Here is a 12,435-nt window from a genome sequence, read left to right on the forward strand (position 1 = left end):
AAAACAGTGACATGGTCACCATCACTGGGCCTAGCTTTATAGAACAGATTTATTAATTAAATAAATTCCACAACTGCAGTGATGGGATTTGAGCCCCTGTCCCGAAAGGATCAGCCTGGTCCTTTGCACAATAACCCAGTGACATTCCAGATACTAAGTGCCGTGCAAAACCGAAACACAACGGGACATCCTGAAGTTGCGAAAGGTGCTATAAAAATACAGGTTCGTCCTGAGGCAGCTCAAAACAACTCTGTTTAAAATACACTTTAAAAAGCAAGGTTGTGGATATCTGGAACTCCCTGTCTCATTGAGGGTGGAACTCAACTGAATATAAACTCAGAACACTAGATATTTGTTTAAGGGCACTGAAGATGGAACCAAGAGAGTGGAAACAGATCAGTCATCCCTCACTTACTGGAATGGGGGGGTGGGGGGCACTACTTTGATGTGCTAGATAGCTTCTTGCTATTCCCAAACAATTTAGTAATGGGAAAGATGACATATGTAAAAAATCCAAAAGCATGGATCATAACGCTCTCTTTCTTAATTTCATTTTGTAACCCAGACAGGCCTGCTTCTAAAGACCGAGCGAGCTCCTGACAGATGTTTCCGACAGCGTTTACTCTCAACCTGGCCTGGGTTCTGGGTGACTGACTGCGAGACATTAGGCTGAAGCCGAGGGATGCCAGAGGCTGTGTTTGAGTTTGGGCTCAGCCCCCTCCCCTGTGGTTCTGAGTGGGCTCGACTTGCCCTGCTCAACAGGTGGATCTTCACTAGCAGCTTAAGGACAAGAAACTTGAACTTTTTGTTTTGTCCCTCTCCACACCAACACGTACGCATTCTGACAATGGGAGACTGTTGCCTTCTGATTACACTGTCCACTTGTTTGGCGACGGGTTTCAATCTGTTACTGTTGAATAGGCTGCCTGCTCCTGAGACCTCTCCACAAAACCAGAGCCTGTGCAAGCTCTGTTTAACTTACAGATTTTCACAGCAACAAGCTGACATTGAGGGGGCTCTGGGTCGCTTACGGTGAGCTAGTCATCATCCACACAGCATCACCTGCCCTCCCCACTAGCAGAGACTAAGACTTAATGCATTCCATTCAGATCCTGCAAAACACAGGCACACAGGGGTAATGGTGGGATGGAATGGAATGAAGGAGCTGGGACTGTGTTCCTTGAAGAGAAGGCTGACAGGATATTTGATTGAAATGTTCAGAATATGAGGTCTCTGGATAGAGTAAATAAAAAGGATGTGTTCCCGCTTGTGAAATGTTCGAGAATGAAACAGCACAGATTTAAAGTAAATGCTACAAGAAGCAAAACTGAGATGAAGAGAAACTTTCTCACACAGCAATTGGTTAGGGTCTGGAATGTACTGTCCGAGGGTATGGGGCAGGCACATTCACTTAACAATCAAGTGGGGGGACTTATTAGGTAGCGACGCTGAGTGGTCTAAGGTACAGTCTTGTCGGAGGCCTGGGATCGAATTCCACCATGACAGATGGTGGAATTTGATATCAATTAGAAACAAATTTGGAATCAGGGGACTATTGATGAGCGTGAAACTGTTGCTGATTGTTGGGGAGAATCTCCTTCTGGCTCACTAATGTCCTTTAGGGAAGGAAATCTGCCATCCTTACCTGGCCTGTGCTACTTATGACTCCAGACCCACAGCAATGCGTTTGAGTCTCAACTGCCCTCTGGGCAATTAGGGATCGGCAATGAATGTGACATAATCCCATGAATAAATTTTAAAAAAACAGTTTAAGAGGAATTAGATGGAATCTATAAAGGAAGAATGTGTAGGATCATAGGAGAAAGCAGGAGATAGCACTAAGCGAGGCACTCATTCAGAAAACCAGCACAGACATGATGTGCTGAACAGTGTCTGTCTACACTGTTAGAGTTCTGTGGTGTTGGGTTACACAGGTTACTCTCTTGGTGGCTCAGCTAGAGCAAACATTGCCCAGTGCCTCACATCGAAGCAGGGAACATCATACAACAAACACACAACCCACAAACAGGCTGTTCGGCCCACACAATTCATGTTGGTGCTTGAGCTCTACTCCAGCTTCTTAGTATTTTTCCCTGTATCAGCGGAACTGGATGATGCTTAGGCTGCTAACCCTCAAATACATCAAAACTCTTTGTCTCAAGTACTCCCTGAAGTCACTTCTCTGCTCTTCAATTGTAACCTTCTAGAAAGAGGATTTTAAATAAAAAAATGTGGGCTTTGCTGGCTAGGCCAGCATTTGATGCCCACATCCCTAAATGCCCACTGAACCGTGTGTCTCCCTCAGCCATTTCCAGGGGGTGGTGGAGTCACCCACATTACTGTGTAGGACAGATCGGGTAAGGATGGCAGGTTTCCCTCCCTAAAGGACATTCATAGGATCACAGAACTGTAATGGGACAGAGTCTCCTGTCTTTTCTCGCATATTTCTGCGCACTGTCCAGGGCTACAGTAGGGAGAACGGTACTGACTGGGTTGTTCTATAGAGGCTAGCGCAGACTGAGTGGGATGTCAGCCTCCTTCTGAGCTGTGATCTGCTCCTTCAGGTGTGAGAATATGAGACAGAGAGAGAGAGAGAGAGATTTGGGGGTAGTTTGGTTGGTGGGGGTGGGAAACTAAAAGATATGGGGAGAGAGAGTGTCAGAGAGATAGACGGAGCAAAACAGAGAGGGTGTGGGAGCACAAGACAGAAGACACAAGAGGTAGCATGTGAAAGAGCACGTGAGAGAAGGGGCACGAGAGAATTAGAAATATAATTAGCTTTTACTAGAATTAGCTTTTATTGTCACATGCACTCAAATGAATACAATGAAAAGCTTGTAATATTGCTGCTTATGGCACCATCTTAGGTACAGGATACCCAGGTACAGCTCCTTAAATATTTATTACAAAATTGAAAGAATAATAAATCAAGTCCAGCAGGAAGAGTAAATTTTTTTTAAAAATGTACTCAAATTACAGTGCTTTTCACCGAGTCTGTGCCAGCACCGAGCCTCCAGGCTGCACCAGGCCAAGTACACAGAATGTATTCAAGGAACGATTAGATATAGCACTTGGGGCGAATGGGATCAAAGGTTATGGGGAGAAAGCAGGGTTAGGCTACTCAGTTGGACGATCAGCCACGATCGTGAAGAGTGTGGAGCAGGCTCAAAGGGCCGAATGGCCTCCTCCTGTTCCTATCTTCTACGTTTCTATGCCGGGCTTCAAAACTCGAGGCCTCACTTCCCTGCAGTGGGCTCCAGTCCCGGACCCACCTCCACACAACAGCCTCTGGCCTGGGACTCCCTTCCTGCAAGAGGGAACGCAACAGAGGTGGGCGGGGGAACGTAACAGAGAGGGAGGGGACACAACAGAGGGAGAGTGCAAGAGACAACATGAGAGAGGCAGCATGAGCAGGAATATATCTGTGTGCGTTTCCACACATGCATGCATGTGTGTTCCAGGTTGGGTCACTGATCCCTTATGGGTGATGCTCTGTTTCTAGGTTGCAATATCAAAAAGACAGGCAGATGGACCAGCGAAGGAGCTGAATTTCAGCCAGGTCTACAGTGCCAGGCTGTTCTGCAGGACACTGCCCTCACAAGCAATGCAGTCATGGGAGACACCTGATGACAGGACTGCTTGTAGCAGTCAGGAGAAAGTCACAAACAAACTGAAAAACAGAGCAACACTGCCGCCTGATGGTTACATCAGTAACTGGAGGCATTCAGTAAAACTAAAACAAATCAGAACTGTTCCAAATTCCATCATTCCTCTAGTTACCTCATTGTCCTGCTGCAAACCACCAATTCAGGCCTCTTCAGCAGCTCAGATTTTAATCACTGGGTCAAAATCCTGGAAATCCCCCCCTAAGGGCACTGTGTGTCTACCTACAGCACATGGACTGCAGTGGTTCAAGGAGGCAGCTCATCACCAGCTTAGAAGGGGGCAACTAGGGATGGGCAATAAATACTAGCCCAGCCAGCGACACCCACGTCCCATGTGAGAATTTTCAAAAATAAATTGCTTCACTGTCAGGATCCATGCTTTCAGCTGCCTGGGCCCCAAGATCTGAAATTCCTTTCCTAAACGTCTCCACCTCACTGTCTTTGCCGAGTCAGGAGGGGAGTTACTTACTGCAGGATTCCTAGCTTCTGACCTTTTCTGGTAGCCACTGTGTTTCTAGTTATAACAATCATCAGGGAAAAAGGGACTGAGAAGAGTTAACAGAAGCAAGGACTGACAATTCCCCTGGCCTTGATGAACTAGACGTAAAAAGGGACAGCTGAGCGACTGGATACATTGGCGCTAATTCAAAATTCTCCGGATTCTGGAAAGTTGCCAACGTAGAAATGAAGATGTTAAAAAAAGGAGCAGGAGGAGGCCATTCGGCCCTTGAAGCCTGCTCTGCCATTCATTATGACCGTGACTGATCGTCCAACTCAATAGCCTGTTCCTGCTTTTCCCCCATACCCTTTGATCCATTTAGCCCCAAGTGCATGTCCAACTCCTTCTGGAAAACATTCAATGTTTTGGCCCCAACCGCTTTCTGTGGCAGGGAATTCCACAGGCTCACCACTCTCTGGGTGAAGATATTTCTCCTTATCTCAGTCTTAAATGACCTAACCCATATCCTTAGGCTCTGGACTCCCCCACCAATGGAACATCACTCCAGCATGCAGTCTGCCTACTTCTGTTAGAATGTTGTAGGTTTCTATGAGATCCCCCTCATTCTTGTAAACTGCACTGAATATAATCCTAACCAATCCAGTCTCTCTTCATACGTCTGTCCTGCCGTCCCAGGAATCAGTCTGGTAAACCTTTGTTGCACTCCGTCCATCGGCAGACCATACTTCCTCTGGTAAGGAAAACAAAACTGCGCACCATATTCTAGGCATGGTCTCACCAGGGCCCTGTATAATTGCTGCAAGATATTCCTGCTCCTCCACTCAAATCCTCAACATACCTTTTGCTTTCTTCACCTGCCCTTACTTTCAGTGACTCATGCACAAGGACACCCAGGTCTCACTGCACCTCTTAAAAACAACCAGATTATCAGACTGGAAAATATTGAATGTAACTTCTGTTTTCAAGAAAGTACGGAGACAAGAAGCAGGAAACTCCAGGCCAGTTAGCTTAACATCTATTAGAGGAACAACACTGCAATCTTATGGCAGGAAACTTGAGATAATCTTAACATGATCAGAGAGAGACAACATAGCTTTGTGAAACAAAAGTCACGTCTGACTAACTAAAGCCCTCTGAGGATGTAACAAGCATCATTGATGAAGGAGACAAAGTAGATGTGGTGTATTTGAATTTCCAAAGAGGAATTGAGAAGGTGCCACATCAAAGGCCAGTCCTCAAAATATGAGCTTACAGTGTAGGGGGTAATGTGTCATCATTGTAAGTGTAATATTCAGTGTCAATCTGTTTGGATGAAGGGGCCAAATGTATGTAGCTAAATTCGCTCCTAGTATAGAAATGGGTAAGAGAATAAATTGTGGAGAATTCCTGTAGGGAAGGAAATCTGCTGTCTTTCCCTGGTCTGGCCAACGTGTGACTGCAGACCCACAGCAACATGTATGACTCATAACCACCCCCTGGGCAATAAGTGCTCTAGCGAGCAACGCCCTCATCCTGTGAATGAATAAACTTGGAAGACGTAATGACATAAATGTGTCATCATTGAATTGGATCTGGAGTCACGCGCGAGGTGCAATGGCGTTGACTCTCGATTCCCCTCGGAGGTGGCCAAACAAGTCACTAACTTCAAGGGCAATAAATACTGGAGGAGCCAACAATATCCACATCCCATGAACAAACAAAGCAAAAATCAGATGCTGCATATTAAACCAGAGGTTGCTGGAGAAACTCAGCACATCTGGCAGCATCTGTGAAGCGAGAAAACAGAATGAATGTTTCATGTCCAGTGACCTTTCTTCAGAACTATTCAGATGCTGTATATTGGAGCTCCGCGATATAATCTGAAGCAGCAAGGAGGAGGATCAAGACTGAGTGACACCAATAATCTTTCACATTCAGGCAATTCTGCCCGATAACAGACCTCTGATTGGTTTAGCTGCAGGATGTTAAGAATCTGTAAGCTTCAAGTAGCAGCAGCTGAACAAAACCTTCCAGAGCCTTTAGATAGAAAACATCCATCTCTCTCTCTCTCTGTCTCTCGCTTTCTCTCTCTCTCCCATGTGGGTAAAAGACAGAAAAACCAAGAAAGCACAAAACAAACAATTTTAAACAAAGAGAGGACCTAGGTCCATCTGAACAATCATGTCTTGAAGCATGATTATCACAATGACTAACATCGTTGTGTCATCACCACTGAAATCAAAAGGGCCATGAGGAGATAACTTCCCACCTGGTGATGTGAACTTTTGATCTTCAGAATTCAGTTTACCCTGTCTATCTTCTTTGTCTTTCATTGATCCCACGTTAAACCTTTGGTCTGTCTTAATTGTGACTGACTGTATGCGTGCGAGAGCGAGGGTGTCTGTGTGTGCATGTGCACATGAGAGCGAGTAAGAGGGCGCACATATGTGGGCGAGAGAGCCCGAGAGTGCATGCTGTGTGTGTGTGTGTGTGTGTATGTGTGAGTGACAATGTGCTTGAGTATGAGAGACGGTGAGTGTACGAGAATGTGCATGTGTGCGGGTCCGTGCCAGCATCCACATGGGTGTGAGGGCGTGTATGACTGTGTGTGAGTGCGTGTGTGATTGAGTGCGTGTGTGACCGAGCACGCACGTCAGAGAGCGTGCACATGCAATAGGGTGTGTGCGCGTGTCTAGCTGTTTGTGGGGTTGTGTGTGTGGGGGAGGCGTGTGTTTGTGGGGATGCGGCTATGCATGTGTGCATGTTGAGGGTGTGATTGTGTGGATTTAAGCTTGCCTGTGTGAGAGGTGTGTAAGGGTGTGTATGAGAGTGCGAGTGTGGCGGGGTGTATGAGTGTTAAGGGTGTGTGTGGGGGTGGGTGTAAGAGTGTGTGTCTCTCTCTATTTGGGGTTCTGAGGGGGTATAGTTTTAGTTGCACAAATTAGAAATACTTTCTTTTCTCTTGTCGAAGTTAAGTGTGTTACAATGAAGAGAGGTTTTGTTTTCACTGGTGTGAATTGCTTTTGTTCTGGGTAAGGCAGATTGGTCATGTTGGTGGTCTCATTGGGATTCTATACATTTTGTGGCGGCTTGTGGAACAGAATTGTCGGAGAATTGTGCACAGTTAAGATCTTGATGCTGAAAGAATGTCGCTCATTTAAGACTGAATTGGGAAGTATCCTCCCCCAGAGGATCATAAATCTGTGGAATTGACTTCCCCAGACAGCAACTGAAGCTGGGTCATTCAAATAGTTTTAAGGCTGAAGTGAATAACTACTTGACTAAAAAGTGAGGCAACCAGTAAAGAGAATACACAGGACAGTGGTGGCCAAATTCAGATCGTACTGATTGGTGGAGCAGGCTTGAGGGGCCGAATGGCCTATGCTCCTTGCTCCTAACTCGTACATTTGTAAATGGCACCGTGCCTGTGCACCACCTACCTGCTGACTTCGGGTGCATTGTTCAAACGGGCAGCTTCAAGGAGCTGGTGACCTGAGGAATTAAAAGAAACTGAGGGTCAGTCATATCACACCCTGAATGCAAAAGATCGCCATGCAACCAAAGTTATTGGCATCAGTGGACCATGTGAGAGACAAATAGCATTATAGAGCAGCGGCAGAGCAGCAGTAGGCCATTCAGTCCATCAAGCCTGCTCCACCATCCAATGAGGATCATGGCTGATCTGATAACCCTTGATTCCCTTCCTGATTAAATATCTGTCTCTCTCAGCCTTCAATAAACTCAATGACCAATTAGAATTTAGGAGAATGCGAGCTGACTCTATTGAAACATACAAAACTCTTAGGAGACTTGACAAGATAGACGTTGCTTCCTCTTGTGGGAGAGTCTAGGACCAAAAGGTATAATCTCAGAATAAGGGGTCGCCCATTTAAGACAGAGGCAAGGAGGAATTTCTTCTCTCGGAGGGTAGTGAGTCTGTGGAATTCTTTACCGCAGAGGTAAAGAATTTGTTTTCTTTTAGAATTAAACTTAGCTTTATTGACACATGTAATGTTGCTGCTTATTGCACCATCTTAGGTACAAAATACCTAGGTATAGGTATTTAAGTATCTATATCTGTGGTAAAGAATTCTACAGACTCACTACCCTCCGAGAGAAGAAATTCCTCCTTGCCTCTGTCTTAAATGGGCGACCCCTTATTCTGAGATTATACCTTTTGGTCCTAGACTCTCCCACAAGAGGAAGCAACGTCTACCTTGTCAAGTCTCCTAAGAGTTTTGTATGTTTCAATAGAGTCAGCTCGCATTCTCCTATATTCTAACGGGCCCTCCATACCTGATATCAGCCAAGTGAAACTTTTCTGGACTACCTCCAATGCAATTTATGTTTCCTTGTACAAGGGCCCCAAAGCCGTTATCAGTATTCCCAGCTGATTTCTCTTCAGATCATTTCTAATCAATCTGCTCATAGATGTTAGGACACACCCCTGGAGCAAATGGGACTTGAACTTGGACTTTCCAGTTTAAGAGGTCGGAACACCCCCACTGCACCATAAGATTTCGGTGAAACCTTCCAAGGCAGACAGATCCTGAATACCACCTCTTGGAAAGAACTGCACACAGTACTCCAGAGGTGGTCTAGAAGTCCTTTCCTGTAATAACAATTCAGTTTCAGAGCTATGCTGTGGTCAGAAAGCCGACTGGAATAATACAAAACATGGCTTTGGAAGGAAAGGACACCCTCCAGCTGCTTCATGCTTCAGCACCCCCTACCTTTCTTTTCATTCTTTCATGGGCTGTGGGCAACAGTGGCTGCAGTGTAGAGTTAATCACATTGCTGTGATTTCGCCGACAGACTTGGCCCAGTGTGGTCTTGATGCTAACTGCTGGCACAGACTTGGGTGAAAACGACTGTGATTATTGATTTTCTAAAGAAGGGTCCCAACCCGAAACATCAGCTTTCCTGCACCTCTGATGCTGCCTGGCCTGCTGTGTTCCTCCAGCTCCACACTGTGTTATCTCTGACTCCAGCATCTGCAGTTCTTGCCATATCACTGTGATACATGTACTTTTTTCCCCCTTTTTATTCTTATGCTGATACTTATGCAAATACTTAAGTGTCTATATCTACGTATTTTGCACCTAAGACGGTGCAATAAGCAGCAACATTACATGTGTCAATAAAACTAATTTTAATTCTAAAAGAAAACAAAGGAAGGATTGACATTTATGTAACAGGTGGGGGTTTCGCGAGGGTCAACAATTTTTATCCCACTCAAACTTTACCATCTGCTGTGGTGGGATTTGAACCTGTCTTTACGGAGCATTAATTTCAGTCCCTGGATGACAAGATGTTCTTCCTGAAGAGGGAGTGCAGCAGAGATTCACCAGACTGATTCCTGGGGTGGCAGGACTGAGACATGGGGAGGGTGACTTGATTAGGATTATATTTGCTGGAGTTCAGAAAAATGGGCAGCGTTCACAGAAACCTAACAAAATTCTAACAGGACTAGGAAAGGTAAATGCAGGAAGGTTGGTCCCAATGACCCAGAAAAGTCCAGCTCATAGTTTAAAGATTTGGCTTAGACCACTTAGGACTGAGATGAGGAGAAATGTCTTCACCCAGAGAGTGGTGAGCCTGTGGAATTCTCTGCCATGGAAAGCTGACGCTAAAACATTGAATGATTTCAAGAAAGAGTTAGATGCAGTTCGTAGAATCCCTACAGTGTGGAAGCAGGCCATTCTGCCCAACCAGTCCACACTGACCCTCTGAACAGCATCCCATCCAGACCCATCCCCCTTCCCCTTTAATCCACCTAATCTACACATCCCTTGATTCTATGGGCAATTTAGAAAGGCCAAATTCACCCTAACCTACACATATTTGGTCTTTGGGAGGAAACCCACGCAGACACAGGGAGAATTTCTGTGTGGAGTTTGCACAGTCACCGAAGGGTGACATCAAACCGGGGTCCCTGGCGCCGTGAGGCACCAGGTACTAACCACTGAGCCACCATGCTGCCCCTGGGGTAAAGGGATCACAGAATATGGGGAAGAAAGTGGGAACAGGGGACTGAATTGGATGATCCGCCACGATCATACTGAACGGTGGAACAGGGTTGAAGGGCTGAATGGACCACAATTTTCCATTTATTTTCCGCCAACCTACCTCAGTGACATTACCAGTACACCACCGTCTCCAGTCTGCTACTCACCATCTGACTCCGATGACCTGCTGTAGCAATAAACCAGGGCAGCTGCCAGGATAGAGAGGTCGCCCAGTGTGCCCAGTGCCCATTCTCTCTGATCCTCGCCTTGCTGGGATCGCCTCCCCGTGGCCACAGCCTCCAACTGCAGCCTGGGCTCGGGTTCAAAGCGCCACCGCGTGGCCTCACGGGAGAACTGCAGCTCGGAGGCCTGTAGCCAGCGACCCGCGGCGGCGGGAGGCCGGAGCTGCAGCGGCCCACGAGCTGCCTCCGGGGCCTCGGAGACGCTTCGCAGCAGCAGCGGCGGCGGCGGTTGACCCCCAGCCACCGCGGGTCTGTCGGACGCAGCGCCGCGGCCCAGTTCCCGCGGCGGCAGCAGTAGCCGGCGCCAGCACCAGACCCCGCACGGAGTGCAGCCGGCCCGGAGGTAGCGTGTTACCAGGGCCGTCGCCCTGGAGACCGCCATCGTGCCGTAAAGAGGAGAGGAGTGTTTTGCCTCAGGCGCGGCAGGACTCTCACTTTACGGCCACATGACCTCAACGTAAACGACGTCACAGATAGCACTGCGCAGCCGCGGCCGCCCCGCTGCCCTCTGGGGGTTGTAGTTCTTCAGGAAACAACGTGAACTACATTACCCAGGGTCCCGTGCGCTACAAACCATGATGATTTATTGTCAATGGTACCCAACTATGAAAAACACATTAAAAATTCAATGAAAAGCTTCAACTGTTGCCACAATCCGGCTCCATTTGAATATTTTAAGAATAAAAAGATGATGCTGAGAGAAAATCCATCCTTGTTCAGCCACCTCCACCATGAACCCTGTGCCACATTCCCCTCCATTACCTGCACTTGACCCCCACCACCTCCCCCTAACCCCATCGCTGGGCCCAGTGCGTCAATGGGCGGCCAAAGGCAGGTTCCTGCTAGACCCACACTCAACCCGCAGCAGGAGCCCCTGCCTTAAAAATAAACTCTGGCTGATTCAGGCGGGCGGTGGGGGGATATATTTTATAAGAAAGGTAAGAATCGACAGGCAGCTTACTGGCAAGATGACATAGGCCCATTGCCCCACTCCATGCAGGTGCATGCAGGAGGGGTTGTACACCAGCTGATGGTCATACAGCCTTCCAGAGCTAAGCCAGGACGAACCAGACCAAACACCTAGGCTTTTTCACTCCAACTCACTCCCTCCACCGCCACCACACACATCACGTATTGGACTGATCCGCTATCTCAGAACCCAAAGAGCCCGAGTGGAATTTTAACAGCACAGAATGAGGCCCTTCAGCCCAACATGTCCAAGTTGGTAATCAAAAATCCATCTACTCTAATCCCATTTTCCCAATACGTGTTCTGTGACCTTATATGCTACGGCATCTCAATCATTCTTGACTGTGTTGAGAATTTCTGTCTCTCCCACCCTTTTGGGCAATGAGTTCCAGAATTCTACCACCCTCTTGGTGAAATATCTTTTCCTCAAATGCCTTCCTGCTCCTTTCCTTAAATCTATGCCCCTTCGTTGTTGACCCCTTGACTAAGGGGAGAACCTTTTCCCCACTTATAATAAAACAAAGAACTGTTGGATATCTGAAAGCAAAACAGAAATCGCAGGCAAAACTCAGCAGGTCTGGCAGCATTTGTGGAGAGAAGGCAGAGTTAACATTTCGATCCTAGTGTGACTCTGCTTCTGATCTGAAGAGGCACCAGACCTGAAACGTTAACTCTGCTTTCTCTCCACTAATGCTGCCAGACCTGTTGAGTTTTGCCAGCAATTTCTACTTTTGTTTTGTTTCCCTAGCTACCCAGCCAGAGTCAGAACTTTGAACATCTGACTCTGATCTGACCTCAATGTTCTCTGCTCTAAATAAACAACCCCAGCCTCTCTACTCTCTATTCATAGCTAAAGCATCCCATCACAGGCAGCTGTTCAGGATTGTCATCCCAGAAATCTCACTACATCCTCTCCAGGGCAGTCACACCCTTCCTGTTGTGTGATGACCAGAACTACATACAGTACTCCAGCTGTGGCCTAACTAACATTAGATACAGCTCATCATAACCTCTTTATTCTTGTATTCAATCTTCGTTCTTCAATCTTGTATTGATCCTTGATGCCAAAGGACTGCATAAGAAGGGGAATGGGAATGATAATATGATCTACA

General features: G+C 46.9%; 1 protein-coding gene across 1 annotated transcript in view; it reads right to left on the reverse strand.

The window, feature by feature from the left end:
- clpb (caseinolytic mitochondrial matrix peptidase chaperone subunit B) overlaps positions 1–10,779 on the reverse strand; it is a 95,419-nt gene extending 84,640 nt beyond the window's left edge. The window contains exons 1-2 of the mRNA XM_048597749.1: positions 10,280–10,779; positions 7,545–7,596 (exon numbers count right to left, since the gene is read on the reverse strand). Coding sequence (XP_048453706.1) covers positions 7,545–7,596; positions 10,280–10,736 — 509 coding nt within the window. The 5' untranslated portion in view covers positions 10,737–10,779. The remainder of the gene's footprint in view (positions 1–7,544; positions 7,597–10,279) is intronic.
- Positions 10,780–12,435: the final 1,656 nt, after the last annotated feature.

Source organism: Rhincodon typus, chromosome 6 (genome assembly GCF_021869965.1).
Source record: "Rhincodon typus isolate 14 chromosome 6, sRhiTyp1.1, whole genome shotgun sequence".
NCBI classification, from domain to species: Eukaryota; Metazoa; Chordata; class Chondrichthyes; order Orectolobiformes; family Rhincodontidae; genus Rhincodon; species Rhincodon typus.